At 35.7% G+C, this 21,374-nt stretch overlaps 1 protein-coding gene across 2 annotated transcripts in view; it reads left to right on the top strand.

The window, feature by feature from the left end:
- PLXDC2 (plexin domain containing 2) overlaps nucleotides 1–21,374 on the top strand; it is a 474,652-nt gene that overhangs the window by 219,980 nt on the left and 233,298 nt on the right. For both annotated transcript variants that reach the window (XM_009245164.4, XM_054522029.2), the window contains exon 3: nucleotides 14,363–14,509. In XM_009245164.4, the coding sequence (XP_009243439.3) occupies nucleotides 14,363–14,509 (147 nt within the window). The remainder of the gene's footprint in view (nucleotides 1–14,362; nucleotides 14,510–21,374) is intronic.

Here is a 21,374-nt window from a genome sequence, read left to right on the forward strand (position 1 = left end):
AAGCCTCATTTGAACAGGGGCATGATATGATTACATTTCTGATTTAATAGGTTTACTTTTCAAAAGGATTACTCTACTGTGCAGAGAATAGAGTGAGGGGAACTTATACGAGAAACAGGGAGACCAGTGAGAGAGCTCTTACAGAAAGTCTGATAAGTAGCCTAATAGAAACAATCTGAGCAAGTGTGATTTTTTTTTGAGATCCTAAAAATTTTAATAACTACAAGGTATTGTGGAAGCAGAGAGAACATTGACTCTGGAGTTTGTATGTGTTATATAGAACTGGTTTTATATCCCTGGGATTTATGTAGTGCTAGGGAAGCTACTCCATATGTCTCAGCTTCAGTTTCTTTATTTTTAAAGTGGCATCTAATTCACTGGTTTGTTGGAAGGATTGAATATGTAATACATATTATGTGCCAAGCAGAGGACTTCAGAATATCATAGGTACATAAATGTTAGTTACATTTGTTACCCAGTTTTTGTCAATATGTGATTAATCATTTTCTTAGTTTTAAAATAAAGGATCCACACCGCATGTTCTCACTCTTGGTGAGAGTTAAACAACGAGAACACTTGGACACAGGAAGGGGAACATCACACACTGGGGCCTGTTGTGGGGTAGGGGGAGGGGGAAGGGATAGCATTAGGAGATATACCTAATGTAAATGATGAGTTAATGGGTGCAGCACACCAACATGGCACATGTATACATATGCAACAAACCTGCACGTTGTGCACATGTACCCTAGAACTTAAAGTATAATAAAAAATATATTAAAAAAATAAAAAAATAAAATAAAATAAAATAAAGGATCCAAAAGAAGAAACAAGCACCAAAATCCCAGTATGATAGATGGCAGGGATTGAGGCAGTGGATTAAAGATGGAGAGAATGTATAACCCTAATTCAATATCCTTGATACTTCTTGAAGCTTGCTGGAAATATTTTTACATAAGGGGATGCTGAAACACGGAAAGAAAGTGACCCATTTCTTCTTCATTTTGGCATTCCAATTATTATAGCATATTTATTCATTTCTAGTTTACCAACTAATATGGCCCCAGTTTATCAATTATGCATTGTATTAGTCTGCTCTCATGCTACTAAATAAAGACATACCCAAAACTGGGTAATTCATAAAGGAAAGAGATTTAGTGGACTCGCAGTTCCACATGGCTGAGGAAGCCTCACGATCATGGCAGAAGGCGAAGGAAGAGCAAAGGAACGTCTTACATGGTGGCAAGCAAGAGAGAGAGCGTGTGTGGGGTAACTCCCCTTTATAAAACCATCAGATCTCATGAGACTTACTCACTATCACAAGAACAGCGTGGGAAATATTCACCCCCATGATTCAATTACCTCCCTGGAGCTCCCTCCCATGACACGTGGGAATTATGGGAGCTACAATTGGAGATTTGGGTAGAGACACAGCCAAACCATATCATGCATATATTTGTAAGTTGTTTTAAAAAATTAATTTGCTTTAAAGCTATGTTTTCTCTTTATTACTGTTCTTTTTCTCTTCACATGTTCATCATTCCTCAAAACAATGCCATAAACTTTGAAGGTGAGACAAACTAAGATAACATGAAATCGATTGTAATTTTGTTTTTGACTCTTAGTACCATGCATCCTGTTTTTTAAAAAAGGTTTTATTGTGCAAGATGTGAAAAAGTTGATTATGAGAATTTTTTATCCAAAAATTAATACGTAAAGAGAGACTCCTTCAAGATTTAGCTATACATTGTTTTACCATTTTGAAATATTATAAGTTTGAAAACAATTACCCAACATGTCACCTCCTCTTTACCTGTCCTTCCTGTTAAGTTTTTAAAATGCAATCCCAGAATTTCAATTACATATATATGATTTCATTTTAAAGGTAGCTGTTAATCCCATTAGACAGAAACATATTTGGATACTAGGTTTACTATTAAAAGTAACAGTATTTTCATAAAATTAGGTTAATTAAATATTTCTCTTTATTCTCTTTAGGGTAATAATTCTCTATGGTAGCATAATATATGCTATTAATGGTCAAATTAATTTATTTGATTGCTACTCTTTCTATGCTTGTTCTGTTTGAGACATATTTTCGTAATTAAAGTGATATGCTTGGAGGCACATATAAAATTCAGTAAAAAGGGAGTTTTCAGAATATCATTTATTTTGTAAAATTGTTTTCCAATATTAGAGGCTACAGAACATTGCTCACTTTGTAAAGTCTGGTTTGAGATCTCTAATGTTTGAGGAGGATTCATGCTTCTATTAATGTTAATAGCATAAGAATGTAGAATGCCTGATTTGTTTTTGTTGCCATGGTTTATAATCGTGTGATACATACAACATTTCTGTCAAGGACAGATTACATATATGACAGTGATTCCGTATTTTTATTGTAACTTTTCTGTTAAGATAAACAAATCCTTACCATTGTGTTACAGCTGCTTACAGATTTCAGTACAATAACCTGCTTTACGGGTGTGTAGCCTAGAACAGTAGACCATACCACATAGCCTAGGTGTGAAGTAGATTATACCATCTAGGTTTGTGTAGGTACACTCCATAATGTTTGTACAGTGATGAAATTGCCTAATGACACATTTCTCAGAAACTTGTCATTAAGCAACCCATGACTGTTTGTGTTAACAAAAGTGATGTCTAATAGCATTTTATAGTTTCCAACATATATTCACATGTTTATCTCAAGTAGACATAACTCCAGTGTGATGACACTAGTTTTATTCTAACTTCCGTTTTGTAATCTTGAAGATAGAGGCTTGGAAAGTTCTCTTTATCTGCAAGATGACGTGCAGAGGGGTAATGTTGTATTAGATTCTAACTCTACGGCAAACGACATCAAACCTCCTAGAAAAATTCCATTTACAGCTGCTTAATCGCTTGTTAATCACTTCCTGAATCTGGGAGGCTAAGATTTTAAAGACATGGAGAAGTTAGAAACAAAGAAAAAGGACTACAGAAAAGTTTCATTCTCTGACATTAAATGAGTAATAGTATTCTAAAAAATCTGACTCATTAAAAGTATATTAGGCAAGATGTGGTGGCTCATGCCTGTAATCCCAGCATTTTGGGAGGTCGAGGCAGGTGGATCACTTGAGGTCGGGAGTTCGAGACCAGCCTGGCTAACATGGTGAAACCCTGTCTCTACTAAAACACAAAAATTAGCTGGGCATGGTGGTGCATGCCTGTAATCCCAGCTACTCCTGAGGCTAAAGCAGGAGAATCATTTGAACCCGGGAGGCGGAGGTGCCGAGATTGCACCACAGCACTCCAGCCTTGGTGACAGAGTGAGACTCTGTCTAAAAAAAAAAAAAAAAGTATATGATTACCTTTCACTGGAAATACCAGACTAAACAGTAACCGTTACTTTAGAAATTAGATTATTGGCCAAGTAGTCACAAGTTGGTAGACAGAAACCACCCAGCTTTTCCACTGAAGTTGATTATGTGAAATTCTTAACTGAGTTATAATTTTTATAAGTTGATTCTGAGTAAATTTTTGCATAATTCTTTTAAAATTATAAATAGAAGTCAGTTATCAATTTTTTTGGTAAGAAATAGATCAAGACCGATAACTGTGGATTTTTCCAAAAGCCTCCTTATATTAGAAAGCTTGAATGGCAATTCTGATTAGTACTAGAAAATGACATGAGTTTTTGAAAGTAATATATCTGGCATCTGGGGCTTTTTTACAAATCCAAACTTAATAAAGGAACTGTATGTGCATGCTGTGGACTAACATTGTGCCTCCCACGCACTCCAAATGCACAGGTTGAAGCCCTAGGCTCCATTGTGACTGTATTGGAATCAAGGCCTTTAGGAAGTAATTAAGGTTAAATGAGGCCATAAGGGTGGGGCCCTAATCCCATGAGATTTGTGTTCCTATAAGTTGAGGAGAAGACTCCAGGGAACTCTCTCTCCATCTCCTGAGGACACAGGGAGAAAGCAGCCCTTTACAAGCCAGGAGGAGAGCCCTCAATGAAAACAGAATCAGCTGGAATCTTGATCTTGGACTTCCAGCCTCCAGAACTGTGAGACATATATTTCTGTTGTTTAAGTCATCCAGTCTATCGTACATTGTTATGGTAGCCTGAACTAAGGCAGTATGTAAACAGTACCCAATTTCCAGCCCTGTTAAATCTAGAACAGAAATTTCCATCTTTTACAAATGGTGATTTTGTTTTAATTATTAGAACATTTTAAGGCCCTCCATACCATAGTTGTTTATTTCCAGTGGATTGGAAAATCGCAGTATCAAGAATTACAGAAATAATCAGTGGCTCTGAAAAATGAACATGCATTTTACCCACCACAATTATATTGTGCATTTGAAAGATAGTTGTGCACATATATGCAAGATCCATAATTTATTCCGTTTGTGTAAATAATGCATAGGGTCTCCAAGATTCTTATATTCCCTGCAACTCATTCATGAATTTTGCCTCCAGCTTTGGGGCCAATCTACAATTTATCAACAAGGATGATTATGTAACAATGCAATTGATACCAGTGCTAATTGTAACTAGCTACCTGCACTAGGTATTCAAATACATGCTTTTATCTCTCATAGTGAGGACTGCTTAAATCAGGCATATGGTCTTCTGAGCTATACCTGGAAATCACTTTCTGTTTGCCTTTTGGCCAAAAGATCTTAGAAGCTTAGTTAAAAGGCATTCCATGAGAGATCTAGTTCAACTCTGTCTTATACAAACTAAAGCCCGGAACTTACAGTGGCTATTTAGAGTCAGAACCTGTACTTCAACTCAAATCTTCTCTGAGCTACATTATTTTAGTGTTAATTTTATGTATTTTAGTAGAAATCTCATACATATTCTAAACATTTTTTTATCACATTTTTTGTTGAGTTTGTGAAGCCCTCAGAAATCCCTTGTAAGTTGGCAGTGCACCTAACTCTGCCTCAGATTCTCTTTCTGGCATCTTCTTCTATTTTTTTTATTTTTATTTTTTATTGTACTTTAAGTTCTAGGGTACATGTGCACAACGTGCAGGTTTGTTACATATATATACATGTGCCATGTTGGTGTGCTGCACTCATTAACTCGTGATTTACATTAGGTATATCTCCTAATGCTCTATCTCATCACTCCATGCCTGGGAATAGTCTTTGGGGCTCATTCTTGAAAAGGTTCAAGGTTTGTACCAGGGAGTAGATAAATAAAGGTGTAGCATACCCAAGTAAAAAATACATTCTATTTCATTTAATAAATGAACCAACATAAACACATACTAATATACCTCAAAATGCCTGTAGATCTAGGCAAGCACTTAACTGAGCTGTGTTAATTTTGTTATGAATTTGAAAGATCACAAGGGTATTGTGCTTTCATGGCCATATAGCTCACCCAACTTGGCATAGCAGAGAGGACAATCTCATCTATGAGAGAGATTGTTACTGGGAAAATGGAAACTGTTTTATAATGGAAATACCGCTGGAATCCTGTCTTTAATGTGTTGTACAGTATTCTGACCTTACAGTAAATTCACGCACATACACACACCCCACTCTACTAATCTAACGTTTTTAGGAGGGTCACTTAACTAAACTCTTCTGAAGGACACGCCTGTAATCCCAGCATGTTGGCTGAGGCGAGCGGATCATGAGGTCAGGAGATTGAGGCTAACATGGTGAAACCCCATCTCTACTAAAAATACAAAAAAAATTAGCCAGAAGTGGTGACACATGCCTGTAGTCCCAGCTACTTGGGAGGCTGAGGCAGAAGAATCACTTGAACCCAGGAGGTGGAGGTTGCAGTGAGCCGAGATCACGCCACTGCATTCCAGCCTGGGCGACAGAGCAAGACTCTGTCTCAAAAAAATAAATAAATAAATAAATAAAAAGAATAAAATCATATCTAGAAAAGTCATAGATAAGATATCGTTAGAGGGATAGACCATGCTGCAAATAGATTAAGTAGGTGAAAATTCTTGGGGAAATGATGAAGCTGTGGGTAAATAACTACAACAACATGGAAAAGATGTGCATAATGAGAGCTGGTGCAATAATCTGATATAGCCAGCAGGAGACAGATGGATTGATTTTAATTCTTCTGACACTCTAACAGTAAATTGAATTGTATACCATGTAATTGTTCTTAGTATCTGAAGAAGGTATTAATGTAGTATTTGATGATGGGTACTGAAGTCTATTCAAAGCTAATACGTGATTGTTCTTATCATGCTGAAATTGTCTGGGCTTGATTTAAGGATGCTGAATACTTTATATTCTGTTCTTAGGCTTTTCGAATGTGTTTAAATAATGTTCGTTTAATATAATTCTTTAGCAACCCGGTGAAAGAAAGCTAAATACTATCATTCACTTTTTGTTGATTAAAAAAATTAATGTGACTTAATTATCTGTCCACACCTTACTCCCTATAGGTCACCTTCTAAGGTAATTGAAAAAGGTGGAGATTCAGGGGTGGGACCTTTATCTCACATTGCTTTCAATGAAGTCTCTTTCCAACCCAGCCAGGAGTCGTTACTCCTTCCACTGGTCAGCTCTTTAAGTCCAAGACCCCTACCTTTTTCTGTATGATTTTACTTCTGGCAAAAGAGGGAATCTATGTGCAGGAAAGGCCACACTGAAATGAACTGACTGGATAATTGACCTCACTAAAGTAACAGCTTGTTAGGGACCAAGCCAGTGAGAACTAGAGATCAGTTCGCCTGTCTGCAAGTTTAATGTCTTCAACCACACGATATCTTCCTCCTCCCCTCGGTTCCCTCCTATGTGAGAATGTAGCTGTGTGCCCAGTTTACTGTCCATATAAATGAGAGAAAAAAGGAGATGATTTGGTGATGTTTCTATAAAACGCTTACAACAAAAAATCACTTTATAAAGATTTGAACTCCAATCTCTAATTCAAAATTTAGTGGAAATGTATATTTTACTGCATTTCTCTTAATGCTGATTTTATTTATGGCAATTAGTAAAAAACATTGCACTCTACAGCAGTTAAGTTATGGAAGCTGGTATTCGAAAGAAAAGGTAATGGAAATTTATATATCAGCTGTTTCGCAGAGCAATTTTAGGTTATTGACCTTGAATCTCCATATTGAATATCTGATCTATAGTACGTTAAAGGATTCTTTTTTGAGAACTTTTCAAAGTACTTATGATAGAAATTCTATAGAACTATTTACTGTGTATAGCATATGGCCTTGTGTCGCTTGATAAATGTTGGCAGTTTGATTCCAAAAATCAACAATTAATACCCTTGAGCATCTTCACATATTTTGTAAAGCTTTATATAGAGAAAAAGAAAAAAGTGGTTTGCATATAATGTATTTATTATAAAAAATTCAAATAATACAGATGAGAGGGAGGAGAATCCTAAATTCTGTCATCTAGAATTAACCAGTCAATATAAGGTAAATACCTTCCACCCATATCTTTAGACAAATTATCAGAGGAGAGAGAAATAGGTGAGTAGAAATATACACATTCATATTTGAACAGATGTAACTTTGTAAAACTGAGATTGTAGCGTAAGTGCTGAGAAATAAAAATAAAATTCTAAGCTTCCAACCAGCTGAATCGACCTTTCTTGGCCAAGAGGACCTCAGAGAAACCTTAACAGCTGAGTTCCCGGCCATGGTGGGATGGGAGGTCAGTCATGCCTCAGTGCGCCCCTTCCTCATTAACCTTTAACCAGAATTCTTTCTAAGGAGTAAGCAGAAATCAGCTCTGGAAAACAAGAAACAGATGATTCATTCCTTCGTCACCCTTAGCCAATCATCTGAGGCAGCAACTGGATTCCCCCTCCCACTTTGCTGTTTCCACATTACCACTGGCCAGTTTCCCAATGCACCCCTTCCTGAAACTAGACTGCCATGTCTGGACAGGTTTTCGCTGACTCAAGGAGGATGCCCAGTGAGAGTTTTGGTGTCCTTGGCTTTACCTTTTGATGTTGGAGGGCCCAAAACTCCGCCCTTGGATCATGCTAACACCATTTTTTGTACATGTGACCCTTGAAGAGGCACAAAGCTTAATTGCACTTGTACATGTTTTTCCTTTCATAAATACTCATGACTCCTCCTGTAGCTTATTGAATATGTATACTCAGCTATCCTAATTAACATAAATCCCCGTCTTGCTCTCAACTTTTGCTGGAGGATACCCTTCCCATTGCAGGGTGGCCAGACTGTGGCTTGCAGGAGCTGTCTTGCAGAATGATTGGTAGCTCTCAGTTGGTTTGTGAGTAGACTACATGAAATGCAATGTGAGATAAAGATCCTATCCCCTCCCTCATCTTTCCCAAGTTTATTAGAATTTAGAAAGGAGAAATAAAGCTTTCTTTCCAAATTTATGAACCTCATGATTCTTCTGTTGACACTACTATGTTTGAGAAAAATAATGGGCTTTCAGTGCCAGGTATACAACCTGAAGGCCACTAGTTTCAGACTTTTACCTTAAAAAGTTACCTAAAACATTACAATTTTGAGTTTACTATTTTTAAAACTATATTTTTATACTTTCAGATTTATCTGTCAATTGCCTGCTATGAAACATTAGATAGTTATTTTTATATTTTCATGGTTGATAGTAATAGCATTCTGATTTACAACTGTAATAATGAAATTGTCCTTTTTCCCTTTACATAATTTTCATGGAGACAGTGCTCACCGTCAGAAGATTTGCTATAGTTTCTCTCTTCCCATAGATAACCACATGCTGAATACAGCTAATAGTTACGGAATTTTTATTAGAGGTACATTGATTCACCCGTTGGTTGATTCAGTGTATAGTTAGGCATTACATTTTTAAGAAGTTCTTGTTGGTGGCATATTCTCTGTATATTTGTATGTGTTAGAAATATGTTTGTTGCCTATATAGTTAAATTACAACTTGACTGAACAAAAAAATTCTTGAGTCACAACTTTATTCTCTGAGATTGTATAACCATTGTTTTTATCAGATATTATGGAGAGGTCCCAGGTACCAGCTTATTGAATTTTTTTCCTCCATATAGGTAACTCAATTTATCTTTCTAGATGCCTATAAGACTTCCTTGTTTAATCTATTGAAAACCTCGTTAGGAAATTTTGCAGTCCTCAAAATTCTATGGCAGATTTTCTTGAGACATGATTTGCAAATTCAAGTATTAACCTCAGAAAATATTTTTCTAATATATCTTTAATTTTTTTCTACAACAACTACATATGCACCTGATCTCCTTTTTTTTCCCCTGCAACTTATGTGATGACTCTTGTCAGCTCGAGATGCCATAAGAAAATATGATAGGCTAGGTGGCTTAAAGAACAGAAATATTTTTTCTCACAGTTCTGGCAGCCAAAGGTCTCAAATCAAGGTGCCAGCTGTTTGAGTCCTTAGTGAGGGCTCCCTTTCTGGCTTATAGACAGCCTCCTTCTGTATCCCCACATGAGAGAAAAAGAGAATTAAAAAGAGAGGGAAGGAGAGAAAATGAATCTCAAATCTCTTCCTACAAGGACACTAATCCTATAGAATAAGGACCCACTCTTCTGACATTATTTAATGTTAATTACCTTCCTAAAGACTCTATCTCCAAATACAGGCACACTGGGCATTGGGGCTTCCACTTAGGAATTTTAGCAACACCAACATTCAATCCATAACATTGGTCCTAGACATTTATTTCATTGTTCTTTTCCATTTCATGTTGTGTGTACCTTAGGGCTATTTCCTGTGTCCTGACTGGTAATTTAGTCATGCTTATTCTGGCTAGTAGTGGGTTCATCTCTGTAATTCTTTACCTGACTACTGCCGGTTCACTCTTTCTCTCCTCTTGTTATTTCATCATGTCCTTTTCATTTCTTATATCAGCATGTTTTTTTCTTAGAGCACAGGGAACTCTTTTATTAACTCTATTTCTGAGGAGTATAATATTCACAAGTAGTATTTTAAAATAGATTTACCTTTTAATGAACTGTGTAGCCCTTGTGAAATCACTCTTATAAGGATGCAATATATTTGTTAAGACTTGGCAAGAACCATTCAAATAATAATCATTCTTTATTAATTAAGGAATGATCTTCAAGAGGTGGCCAATTGATTCAATATTAAATAATCTTACTAAGAATTTTGATTATGTTTTAAGTATCCATGTACATCAAATGACTACTACACTGATAGTCATACAATATGTATTTGATCTTTTTTGTTTGTTTGTTTGAAGTTCTAAATGAAATGAAACTGGAGTTCAAATATCATTACTGCATGAGGTAATGTGAGGCATTCATAAACATTACCCATCATAAAGTCAACACCTATGCTAGAAAAGAAGGCAGCATTTGGGTTAGGAATGATGTAGATTGATTGCTGCAGAATGGCTAAGCTGTAGTTATGATAACTTTTCCTCTGTATTTTTTGGTGTGGGTCCTCTGTTTGTCTACAGCTGCACATTTCATGTGTTTTCGAGAAACATGGATTTATGCGATTTAATACCACACACTGTGCCACCTACTTTCTCTAACAGTTGGTTTCCTAAATGAATTGGCAACTAGGCATATCACAGTAGTGTTTTGTTTTATTTTCTATGGTGTTAGAAATAGTTTGCTTTTGAACAGAAAATGAAAATCTTTGTACTGAAAGTGGCTTTTGACAACTCTTTAAGTGCCATTACTCCTAAAAAAGGATAAGACGTGTTTTGAATAATTTACTAGTGCTAAAATGTCACATTTTTGAGAAATCTATTTTATGGTTTTTCTAAATATCTGAACCAAACACCTCTCTGGAATTTAATAACGTGTATCTCTGAATTCCTAAGTAAAAAATAAATTGTCTTCCTTTTTGAATAGAAGTTGCCATAACAACTTGGCAAGCGTGGGCTATAGAAGTCAAATACCAAGCTCTAGTATTTCAAGGATGTGATATTGTTTTGGGCAGGTCTGATTTAAGAAAAACTGAAGGTGTATTTTCACATAGTATGTCAGTGGTACACTTCGTAATTAGACTAAATCGTGTATATTTTTGCAGGTAATTCATTATTTAAGTGCAATGATGTTCTTTATGATAACTTCAAGACTCTTTCTTAACTAATCACAGAAATCCAGAGATTAAGGAAAATGCCAAGGTTATTTTATAAATGCTGATTTCAAAAATTATACTGAACTCAATTCTGAAATTTTGACATTTTAAAGAAAATATCTATTTTGTAATATTCCCTATTTATAGGGAAATTTTGCAGCATCATACAATCTGTTATGTAATTCACCTAAAGATTACATCTTTAACCTCAACGTTACTGAAATCTTTGTAATAATACTGTCAATAGGGAAAAAATTTAAATTTTGATTTAAACACATTGAACATTTTCTTCCAAACCACCTTTTATACCATTCACTGAAAAATTAAATGGATTATTATTTTACATAATTTAATTTTTAATTTTTAAAAATTTTCAGTGAATAATATAAAGGGGTGGCTTTGAAGAAAATATTCAATGAAATGAATTCTAGGTGGCCATGTTCAAAGTCGCTTAAGTTTGGTTGCAAGTAAAAAGACCTGTTTTTTCAGTTAGGATTCTTTTGGTTGACCATAACCTAATTCAAGGTGATTTAACAATAGAAAAAGACTCAAGGTTTCATGGAAGTGAACAAGTCCAGTAGTAGGTCACATCTAGATAGACTTGCTCAGGGATCTGGCTTTTTCCCTTCCTTCCTTCCTTCCTTCCTCCCTCCCTCCCTCCCCCTTCCTTCCTTCCTTCCTTCCTTCCTTCCTTCTTTCCTTCTTTCCTTCTTTCTTTCTTTCTCTTCCTTCCTTCCTTCCCTTTCTTTCTTTCTTTCTTTCTTTCTTTCTTTCTTTCTTTCTTTCTTTTCTTTTCTTTTCTTTCTTTTCTTTTCTTTCTTTCATACAGTCTTGCTCTGTTGTCCAGGCTGGAGTATAACAGCACAATCTCGGCTCACTGCAAACTCCGCCTCCCAAGTTCAAGCGGTTCTCCTGCCTCAGCCTCTGAGTAGCTGGGATTACAGGCATCTGCCACCATGCCTGGCTATTTTTTGTCTTTATAGCAGAGATGGGGTTTCACCATTTTGGCTAGGCTGTTCTCGAACACCTGACCTCAGGTAATCCACCTGCCTCGGCCTCCCAAATTGTTATGATTACAGGCTTGAGCCACCGCGTTCAGCCTGCAATTCTTTCTTTAGCTATGTGTTTGCCTTATCTTCAGACAGAATTTCCTCATGGTAGCAAAATGGAGCCAGTGGTTCCAGGTCTCACACCCACACATCTCAGCAATCAGAACAAAGGAAATGATCTGTTCTCTACCTAAATTCCTGAATGTCTCACTAATTGCTCCTTCTTAGTTTATCTGCTCACGCATGCCACCAACCTGTGACCAGGGTAATAACATGAGCAAAATGGCTTGTGCCCCATGTCAAGAAGGTTCCCACCTCCCAATCTTCTGGTGGTGAAGCCCAATATACACAGATGAGTAGAATACATACCACAGACACATTCACAGTGTGTTTTACCCTCAGACAACCCAAACTGTCAGTGTCATTATGAGGTTCTGAAACAGAGGGAGGGCTGGAAACCCACTGAAGTTTCAGAGCTTTTGGGGGCTGCATGATCTTCCTTCTTCTTTCTTTACATCTACTTTGTTCTTCTTTCTCTGCAGACCTTTCTTTTCTTTCACCAAGGTATACATATAATTTGTGTTCCATACCCAGAGTTTAATGGCAGATATACCTAGGGTTTTTTGTTTGTTTTGTTTTTCTGTCTCCCAGGCTAGAGTGCAGTAGTACGATCTTGGCTCACTGCAACCTCTGCCTCTAGAGTTAAGCAATTCTCCTACCTCAGCCTCTCAAGTAGCTGGGATTACAAGCACCCACCACTACACCCAGCTAATTTTTGTATTTTTAGTAGAGACGGTGTTTTGCCATGTTAGCCAGGCTGATCTCAAATTCCTAACCTCAGGTGATCCACCCACCTTGGCTTCCCAAAGTGCTGGGATTACAGGCATGAGCCACTGTGCCAGGGTCTTTATTACATAAAAAAACTTACTGTTAACATTTAATCACTATTCTCAACATTTACACTTGGATCATAGTCTCTCTTTTAGTCATGAGGCAAAATCTATTTAGAATACTACATAGAAAATTCTTTTCCTTTTTGTAATCAGTTACATATATATCTCGATTGATGATTTGTTAAAAAAATACATGGGATTCATATTTTGACTGGATTTCAAGAATAATTTTATTATGTTTAATTATCACTTAGATGATAAATGAATTACACAAAATTCACATCCCAAACCTTATTATTCAAATCATAGACCTATTTATTCAACATTTTTTCTTACATTTACCTGAATGTTTTAAAATATTTTTTGTCTACCAACTCCTCAAATTGATTTCATGGTTATAAAACATTGCAATCAGAATTAGCCAATAATTATATAATTTTTCTGGATCTTTCTCATCAAAATTGCCTCTTAAAACATTTACATCTCCTCACTGAGTGAGAAACATGAAGAATAAAGGCTTTGTGACAGGCACTATGGTAACACCAACAATGAGAATTCAAATAAAAGTAGAATGTAGTAACTCAAATTAAAGGAAAAAATATATTGCCTCCATTTCTAGGACCATTAGCTGAAAGCAGGCCCTGATATAACCTTATTTTTAAAGAAGAGAAGTTTGAATTTGTTACTACTAATCATACTTATACCTTAGGTTTTTAGTAAAAAGTTCAAAAGAGACATTTTTGTTCAAAAGGACCTTTTTGTTCTGGTGACAGATTAGATCTTTGTACCCAGTATGTATTTCCTTCTAAGTCTTGTATATTTAACAGTTTCCTCTAAAGAAGACTACTAATTTTACACACACACACACGTAAAATACAAAACGTAGAAGGAAATATATATTGAAATTGTTAAATTTAAAAAACATTTAATCACTATTCTCCACATTTACATTTGGAGCATAGTCTTTTAGTCACAAGGCAAAATCTATTTACAATACTACATAGAATATTCTTTTCCTTTTTGTAATCAATTACATATATATCTCGATTGATGATTTGTGAAAAAATACATGGGATTCATGGTTTAACTGGATTTCAGGAATCATTTTATTTTATCTGATTAGCACTTAGATAATAAATGAACTAGACAAAATTCACATTCTAAATTTTATTATTCAAATCATAGAGGTATTTGTTTAACATTTTTTCTTACGGTTCGTGTGTGTGTGCACATTTATTTATTTAATCCAAATTCACTTAGAGTTTAGTTAAATCAGTTGGCACTTTTAAAGACTATTAATACTCTTGAGTTCAATAGGATTTTTTTAAAAGAATTGTTCTTGATATACATTATTATGTATTATTGCAGGAGGATACAGACCACAATTATTATATATCTCGAATATATGGTCCATCTGATTCTGCCAGCCGGGACTTGTGGGTGAACATAGATCAAATGGAAAAAGATAAAGTGAAGATTCATGGAATATTGTCCAATACTCATCGGCAAGCTGCAGTAAGTGTTTTGACATTCAGGATTCATTTTTCCTACTGTGAAAAAAATAGTTGCTTTAATTGGCCTATAGCCATTTCTTTTATAAGTTTGATAATTAAATATTAGAATAGCCTTATCTGTGGTAATCACTTTTCAAGTGTATTCAGTTCTGTAATTGTAATTTAGATTAATTATTGCATATAAGATATTAAAGAAAATGAAGTAGAATTGTTTTGATAAACTGCCATTAATTGAGCCAATTTTCTTAGTATATCTGATGAACGTATATTGGATTCAAAATTGAGCTTTATCTTGGATTATTTTTAGTTTTCTTATAATCCATGAGTGTATAGAACATTTTTAAAAATTACTTGAATTTGGTATCTTCCCATTTACATGGGTTTATTGCTGTTGGTCTTGGATTTAACCAAAGATTTAACCGAAGTCATTTATGACTTAGATAACACATATAGACCAAATTATGGTCTTAAATGAAGACGTTTAATATAAAGAAAAATAATAAAATATAAAAAGCATCAGACTGATATTTTAGGCCTGGGCTCATTATTTCCTAAGTGTGTCTCCTGAAATAAATAATTTAACTATTCTGAGGTGCTTTCTGCATGTGTAAACTGGAGATGAGAAGGAATATTAATACCAGCCTCCCTTTCCTTACATGGTCATGAATAGCCTATTCAAGGGCCAGCCTGAATGCTCAAATGCATTAGCTTTTTCAATCTTCACAACAGTCCTGTGATTTAAATATTATTACATCACACATTGCAGATAAGAGAACGGAGGAGTCTTGGAAAATTCAGATAACCTGCCCAAGGTCTCCACTAGAAAGTGGTAAACTGGGGTGTTAACCTAGCTAGCAAAGCTGATGCTCAAATTGTGTGTGTAAAATTTATCGCACTTGGTTCTCAGAATGTTCTTTGATCATCATTTTATGATAAATGCCAGATTTCACATTTTAAAGGGTATTTGGTTTTGCTGGCCTGGGTAACAGTGGTGATAGCGTCATCGATGAAGCAATGAGATATTCAGTTTAGTATGACCTGAAGTGAAAAGAAAACAACTTTAACGTTTCAAGTGCTTTTGTCATTATTGATATAAAGACAGGACTAAGGATGTGGAGAAATAGGAACACTTTTACACTGTTGGTGGGACTGTAAACTAGTTCAACCCTTGTGGAAGTCAGTGTGGTGATTCCTCAGGGATCTAGAACTAGAAATACCATTTGACCCAGCCATCCCGTTACTGGGTATATACCCAAAGGACTATAAATCATGCTGCTATAAAGACACATGCACACGTTATGTTTATTGCAGCATTATTCACAATAGCAAAGACTTGGAACCAACCCAAATGTCCAAAAATGATAGACTGGATTAAGAAAATGTGGCACATATACACCATGGAATACTATGCAGCCATAAAAAAGGATGAGTTCATGTCCTTTGTAGGGACATGGATGAAATTGGAAATCATCATTCTCAGTAAACTATCGCAAGGACAAAAAACCAAACACCACATGTTCTCACTCACAGGTGGGAATTGAACAATGAGAACACATGGACACAGGAAGGGGAACATCACACTCTGGGAACTATTGTGGGGTGGGGGAAGGTGGGAGGGATAGCACTGGGAGATATACCTAATGCTAGATGATGAATTAGTGGGTGCAGCGCACCAGCATGGCACATGTATACATATGTAACTAACCTGCACATTGTGCACATGTACCCTAAAACCTAAAGTATAATAATAATAAAATAAATAAATAAATAAATAAATAAAATAAAGACAGGACTAATAGAGTCAATGGCTGAAGTTATTTAGAGAGGCATTGATTTGATAAATGTTAAATATCAAAAATTTTGGCAGTGGTCTTCCTTGTTTATATGTAGATGTTCCTGTTATCAGGAGATCAATTGCTAAAAGCTAAAGGGAAATTAAGAATAGTATACCATGATGATTCATTGAATTGTCAGTGTAGAGCACATGTTTTCTGAGTCTGAGAAGCAAATGAAGTAGCTGCCTTTCCTTGCTAAATTCCATCATCCACCCCCACCCCAGTTTTTTCTATATTCAGGCAACCCCAGGTAGGCAAGATGACAGATTTAGAAATAATTCATGGTGGAATTTCCAACAGATTTTCAAAAGAAGAGAAAATGATAAAGATTAGATTTTAACAATGTCTTTCTGGGATCTATTGCATTTGACAACCTTCCTACTATGGCATTTGTAGTGTTTAATAGCATAAAATATACTTTGTGGAATTTTGAATGTTGGTGTATGCACATGGAGATTCTGTGACGTGGCCTAGTCCTAGTGTCAGCCACTATGGGTGACATCTATAGGCAGAGAAAGGAGTTCCTCAGTTAAAGTATTAGCTGATTTCTTCTTTTATACAAATATGGCTACCATCTGTCTCCTCTGTACTGTCCCCCAAGGTAAGACAGTTTGTGTCCTGCCTCTCCTTAAAGAAGCCTGTTCTCTTTGCAATAGGTTGTATTTGGTTGCCTGTGACAGCTCCCTGATTATCTCATGAAAAATGATAACACTGTAGACAGTCCATTTTTTTTCTTATTGTTAGTGTGGCAGTGACATTGTTTGTTGCTTTTAACACTTGAGGTCGCCTCAAACATAAATGGAAGGACTTGAACTTCTGGTTGTAACTTACCTGGTGCTCTTTATGTTGATTGTTAAATATATACAATCGTTAGAGGCTTTTATTTTAGATACTCTGCCATTGTCATAGCTTGGGTTCTTGGTTATCCATGAGTATTTAAGCCATTAACAAACATTTCTTCAGAGTTAGAAATTGGTAGAAAAAGCTATCAACAAAATTAAACACCCTTCATGTTAAAACCACTCAAGAAACTAGGCATGGAAGGAACATACCTCAAAGTAATAAGAGCCATCTATGACAAACCCACAGCTAACATTATACTGAATGGGCAAAAGCTGAAACATTCCCCTTGAAAACTGGCACAACACAAGGATGCCCTCTCTCATCATTCTTATTCAACATAGTATGGGAAGTCCTAGCCAGAGCAATCAAGCAAGACAAAGAAATAAAGAGCATCCAAATAGGTAGAGAGGAAGTAAAACTATCCCTGTTTTCGGATGACATGATTCTATATCTAGAAAACCCCATAGTCTAGGCCCAAAAACTCCTTTAGCTGATAAACAACTTCAGCAAGTTTCAGGATACAAAATCAATGTTCAGAAATCACAGGCATTCCTATACACCACCAACAGCCACACCAAGAGTCAAATCGGGAAGGCAATCTCATTCACAATTGCCACAAAAACAGTAAAATACCTAGTAATACAGCTAACCAGGGAAGTGAAAAATCTCTACAATGAGAATTACACAACACTGCTCAAAGAAATCAGAGAAGACACAAATGGAAAAAAACATCTCATGCTCATGGATAGGAAGAATGAATATCATTAAAATGGCCATACTGCCCAAAGCAATTTACAGATTCAATGCTATTCCTATCAAACTACCAATGACATTCTTTGTAGAAGTAGAAAAATTTATTTAAAATTCATATGGAACCAAGAAAGAGCCCAAATAGCCAAGGCAATTCTAAACAAAAGGAACAAAGCTGGAAGCATCACACTGCCCAACTTCAAATAATACTGCAGGATTGAAGTAACCAAAACAGCATGTTACTGGTACAAAAACAGTCACACAGACCAATGGAACAGAATAGAGAGCCCAGAAATAAAGCCACATACCTATGACCATCTGACCTTCAACAAACCTGACAAAAACAAGCAATGGAGAAAAGACTCCTTATTCCATAAATGGTGCTAGGAAAACTGGCTAGCCATATACAGCAGATTGAAGCTGGATCCCTTCCTTACACCATATACAAAAAATCAATTCGAGATGGATTAAAGACTTAGATGTAAAACCCAAAACTATACAAACCCTGGAAGACAACCTAGGCAATACCATTCTGGACATAGTATCAGGCAAAGATTTTACGACAAAGACACCAAATGCAATCACAATGAAAGCAGAAATCAACAAATGGGATCTAATTAAACTAAAGAGCTTCTGCACAGCAAAAGAAACTATCAACAGAGTAAAGAGACAACCTACAGAATGGGAGAAAATATTTGCAAGCTATGCATCTGACAAAGGTCTAATAATATCCAGCCTCTATATGGAACTTAAACAAATTTACAAGAAAAAAAACCCATTAAAGAGTGGGCAAAGACATGAAAAGACAATTTTCAAAAGAAGACATACATGCAGCCAATAAGCATATGAAAAAAAGCTCAATATCACTGATGGTTACAGAAATGCAAAACAAAACCCCAGTGAGATATCATTTCACACCTATTAGAATGGCTGTTATTAAAAAGTAAAAAAAAGAAAACAGATGCCGGTGAGGTTGCAGATTAAAGGGAACACTTATACACTGTTGATGATGGTGTAAATTAGTTCAACCATTGTGGAAAGAAGTATGGCGGTTCCTCAAAGACCTAAAGACAGAAATACCATTCAACTCAGCAATCCTATTACTGGGTATATAGCCAGAAGAATATAAATCATTCTACCATAAAGACACACACGTGAATGTTTATTGCAGCACTATTCACAAAAGCAAAGACATGGAATCAACCTAAATGCCCATCAATGACAGATTGGATAAAGAAAATGTGGTACATATACACTATGGAATACTATGCAGCCATATAAAAAGAACAAGATCATATCTTTTGTGGGAACATGGATGGAACTGGAGGCCATTATCCTTAGCAAACTAACACAGGAACAGGAACCAAATACACCACGTTCTCACTTATAAGTGGAGCTAAATGATGAGAAGTTATGAACACAAAGTAGGGAAAAACAGACACTGGAATCTACTTAAGGGTGGAGGTGGGAGGAGGGAGAGGAGCAGAAAAGGTAACTATTGGTTGCTAGGCTTAATATTTGGGTGATGAAAGAATCCATACAACAAATTCCTATAACATGAGTTCACCTGTGTAACAAACTTTCACACGTACTGCTGACCCTAAAATAAAGGTTATATATATATATATATATATATGTGCTATTATGGTTATATTGTATCTCAAGACGCAATATACACTTGGGGTTGGATTCATTGTTAATGACAGTGGAGGTATAAACCCTATTTTTAATACTCTTTCTCTTAATTTTGAATATGTTTGGCCTCTGTCTTGTCAGATCTGATTCCATCATTATAGTTTTTACTTCATATGTTTCATGCAAGGCTGACTCAGCACAGAGCTTTGCTAGCCACAGTCTTTTGCTCTCTTGTGCTTTTATTTATTAGTATAAAAAACAAATCTCTTATTTGGTAGGTCTAGGATGGGCCAGAAAATTTGCATTTCTGACAAATTCCAAGGTCATGCTCATGCCACTAATCCAGGGACCATGCTTGGACTCTATAGCAGGGTTTAGCAACCTGTTTCTCAAGAGGGCCAGATAATATTTTAGTTGTTACAGGCCTTATGGTCTCTGTCACAACTACTCAACTCTACTGTTATAGCTCAATAGCCATAGACAATATGTAAATGAACAGACATGGTTGTGTTCCAGTAAAACTTTATTTATGGAAATAAAGAAGACATTGGGGTCCTGTATCTACTTTGTTATCACTCTCAACAGAACACACACACACACCGCACACATAATCACACATACAATTAAAACACACTGACACACACTTCCATTTATAACAACAAGATTGGTAATATTAACTAGTTTCCATTTGAAAAAAAAATGCTACATGAACTCCTTCATTTAAATAAGCTTTACAGCCTAGATCTTATAAATTTATTCGCTAGAATATTTTTTAAATTCCCTACATTCTTTTTTCATAAATGCGATTACTAAATATTAGCCTGAGCTTTCCAAATTGTATAGAGTAATCCATATTTTAGTATTTCCTCAACTGGCCTTTCTACCTTTCCAATCCTGTCTGGTTCTCTCTTTCATTTCCATTGTGCCTTTCTGAGAATAAAATCAAGCGGTTACAAAAGATTACAAAATTTTAATATTAATGTAATATTATGACCAGGGGGCTGAGTAATGCCCACATACACGTCCACATGCAACACACAAACACATACTTCATGTTACTGAGGTGGTTAAGCACAAGGGAAAATGGAAAATGGCAAACACGAATCCACCTTATTAATTAGCTTTGCTCCCATTCTCCTTGACATAAAAAGCTCTCTGGTAATTTGGCTGGAAACAGGATTTAAATTTAAGCTCCAAGGGGAAGAAGGGAGTTTCTCGAATCTTATCACTAGTTCATGTAATTTGCATGCCCAAGAATATATATTCTGTCAACAAATTATGCAAAAAAAAAAAAAAAAAGAAAGAAAGAAAGAAAAAAAGAAAAGAAAGATTTAGCTAAGGATAGTCCCAGGGCCAGAGGGCTAACGATTTAGCCCTGAGTAAGCAAGAGGTAGAGTGAGAAGGCAAGAATGTTGACCCTCCCAGAAGAAGCAACTTCCCACACACTTCCTTCCTTCTTGAAATGGAAGAAAGGAGGGTACAAGAGATGTTTTACCTAGGAACATTATTTTTTAAAAGAAATATTTCCCCCTTTACCATCACTGCATATAAATGTGGTCCAAACACTATTTTGGAATCTTAGATAATATTCTTGAAAGAGGAGGAGGGTGGAAATAAAGTAAGTTTTTCCTTTTCTCCCATCCACAATAATATCTTCTAATTTCAGAGCAGAATAAAACTTAGAAATCATTTAATTCACATATTTGACATGCCCAAATACATTGGTATCTCTTTCCTTTTATCATCTCAACCATAATCATTAGTATTTATATGACATATGTGTATACTGGAATTTGATTACAT

The sequence above is a fragment of the Pongo abelii genome, chromosome 8, assembly GCF_028885655.2.
Source record: "Pongo abelii isolate AG06213 chromosome 8, NHGRI_mPonAbe1-v2.0_pri, whole genome shotgun sequence".
Classification (NCBI taxonomy): domain Eukaryota; kingdom Metazoa; phylum Chordata; class Mammalia; order Primates; family Hominidae; genus Pongo; species Pongo abelii.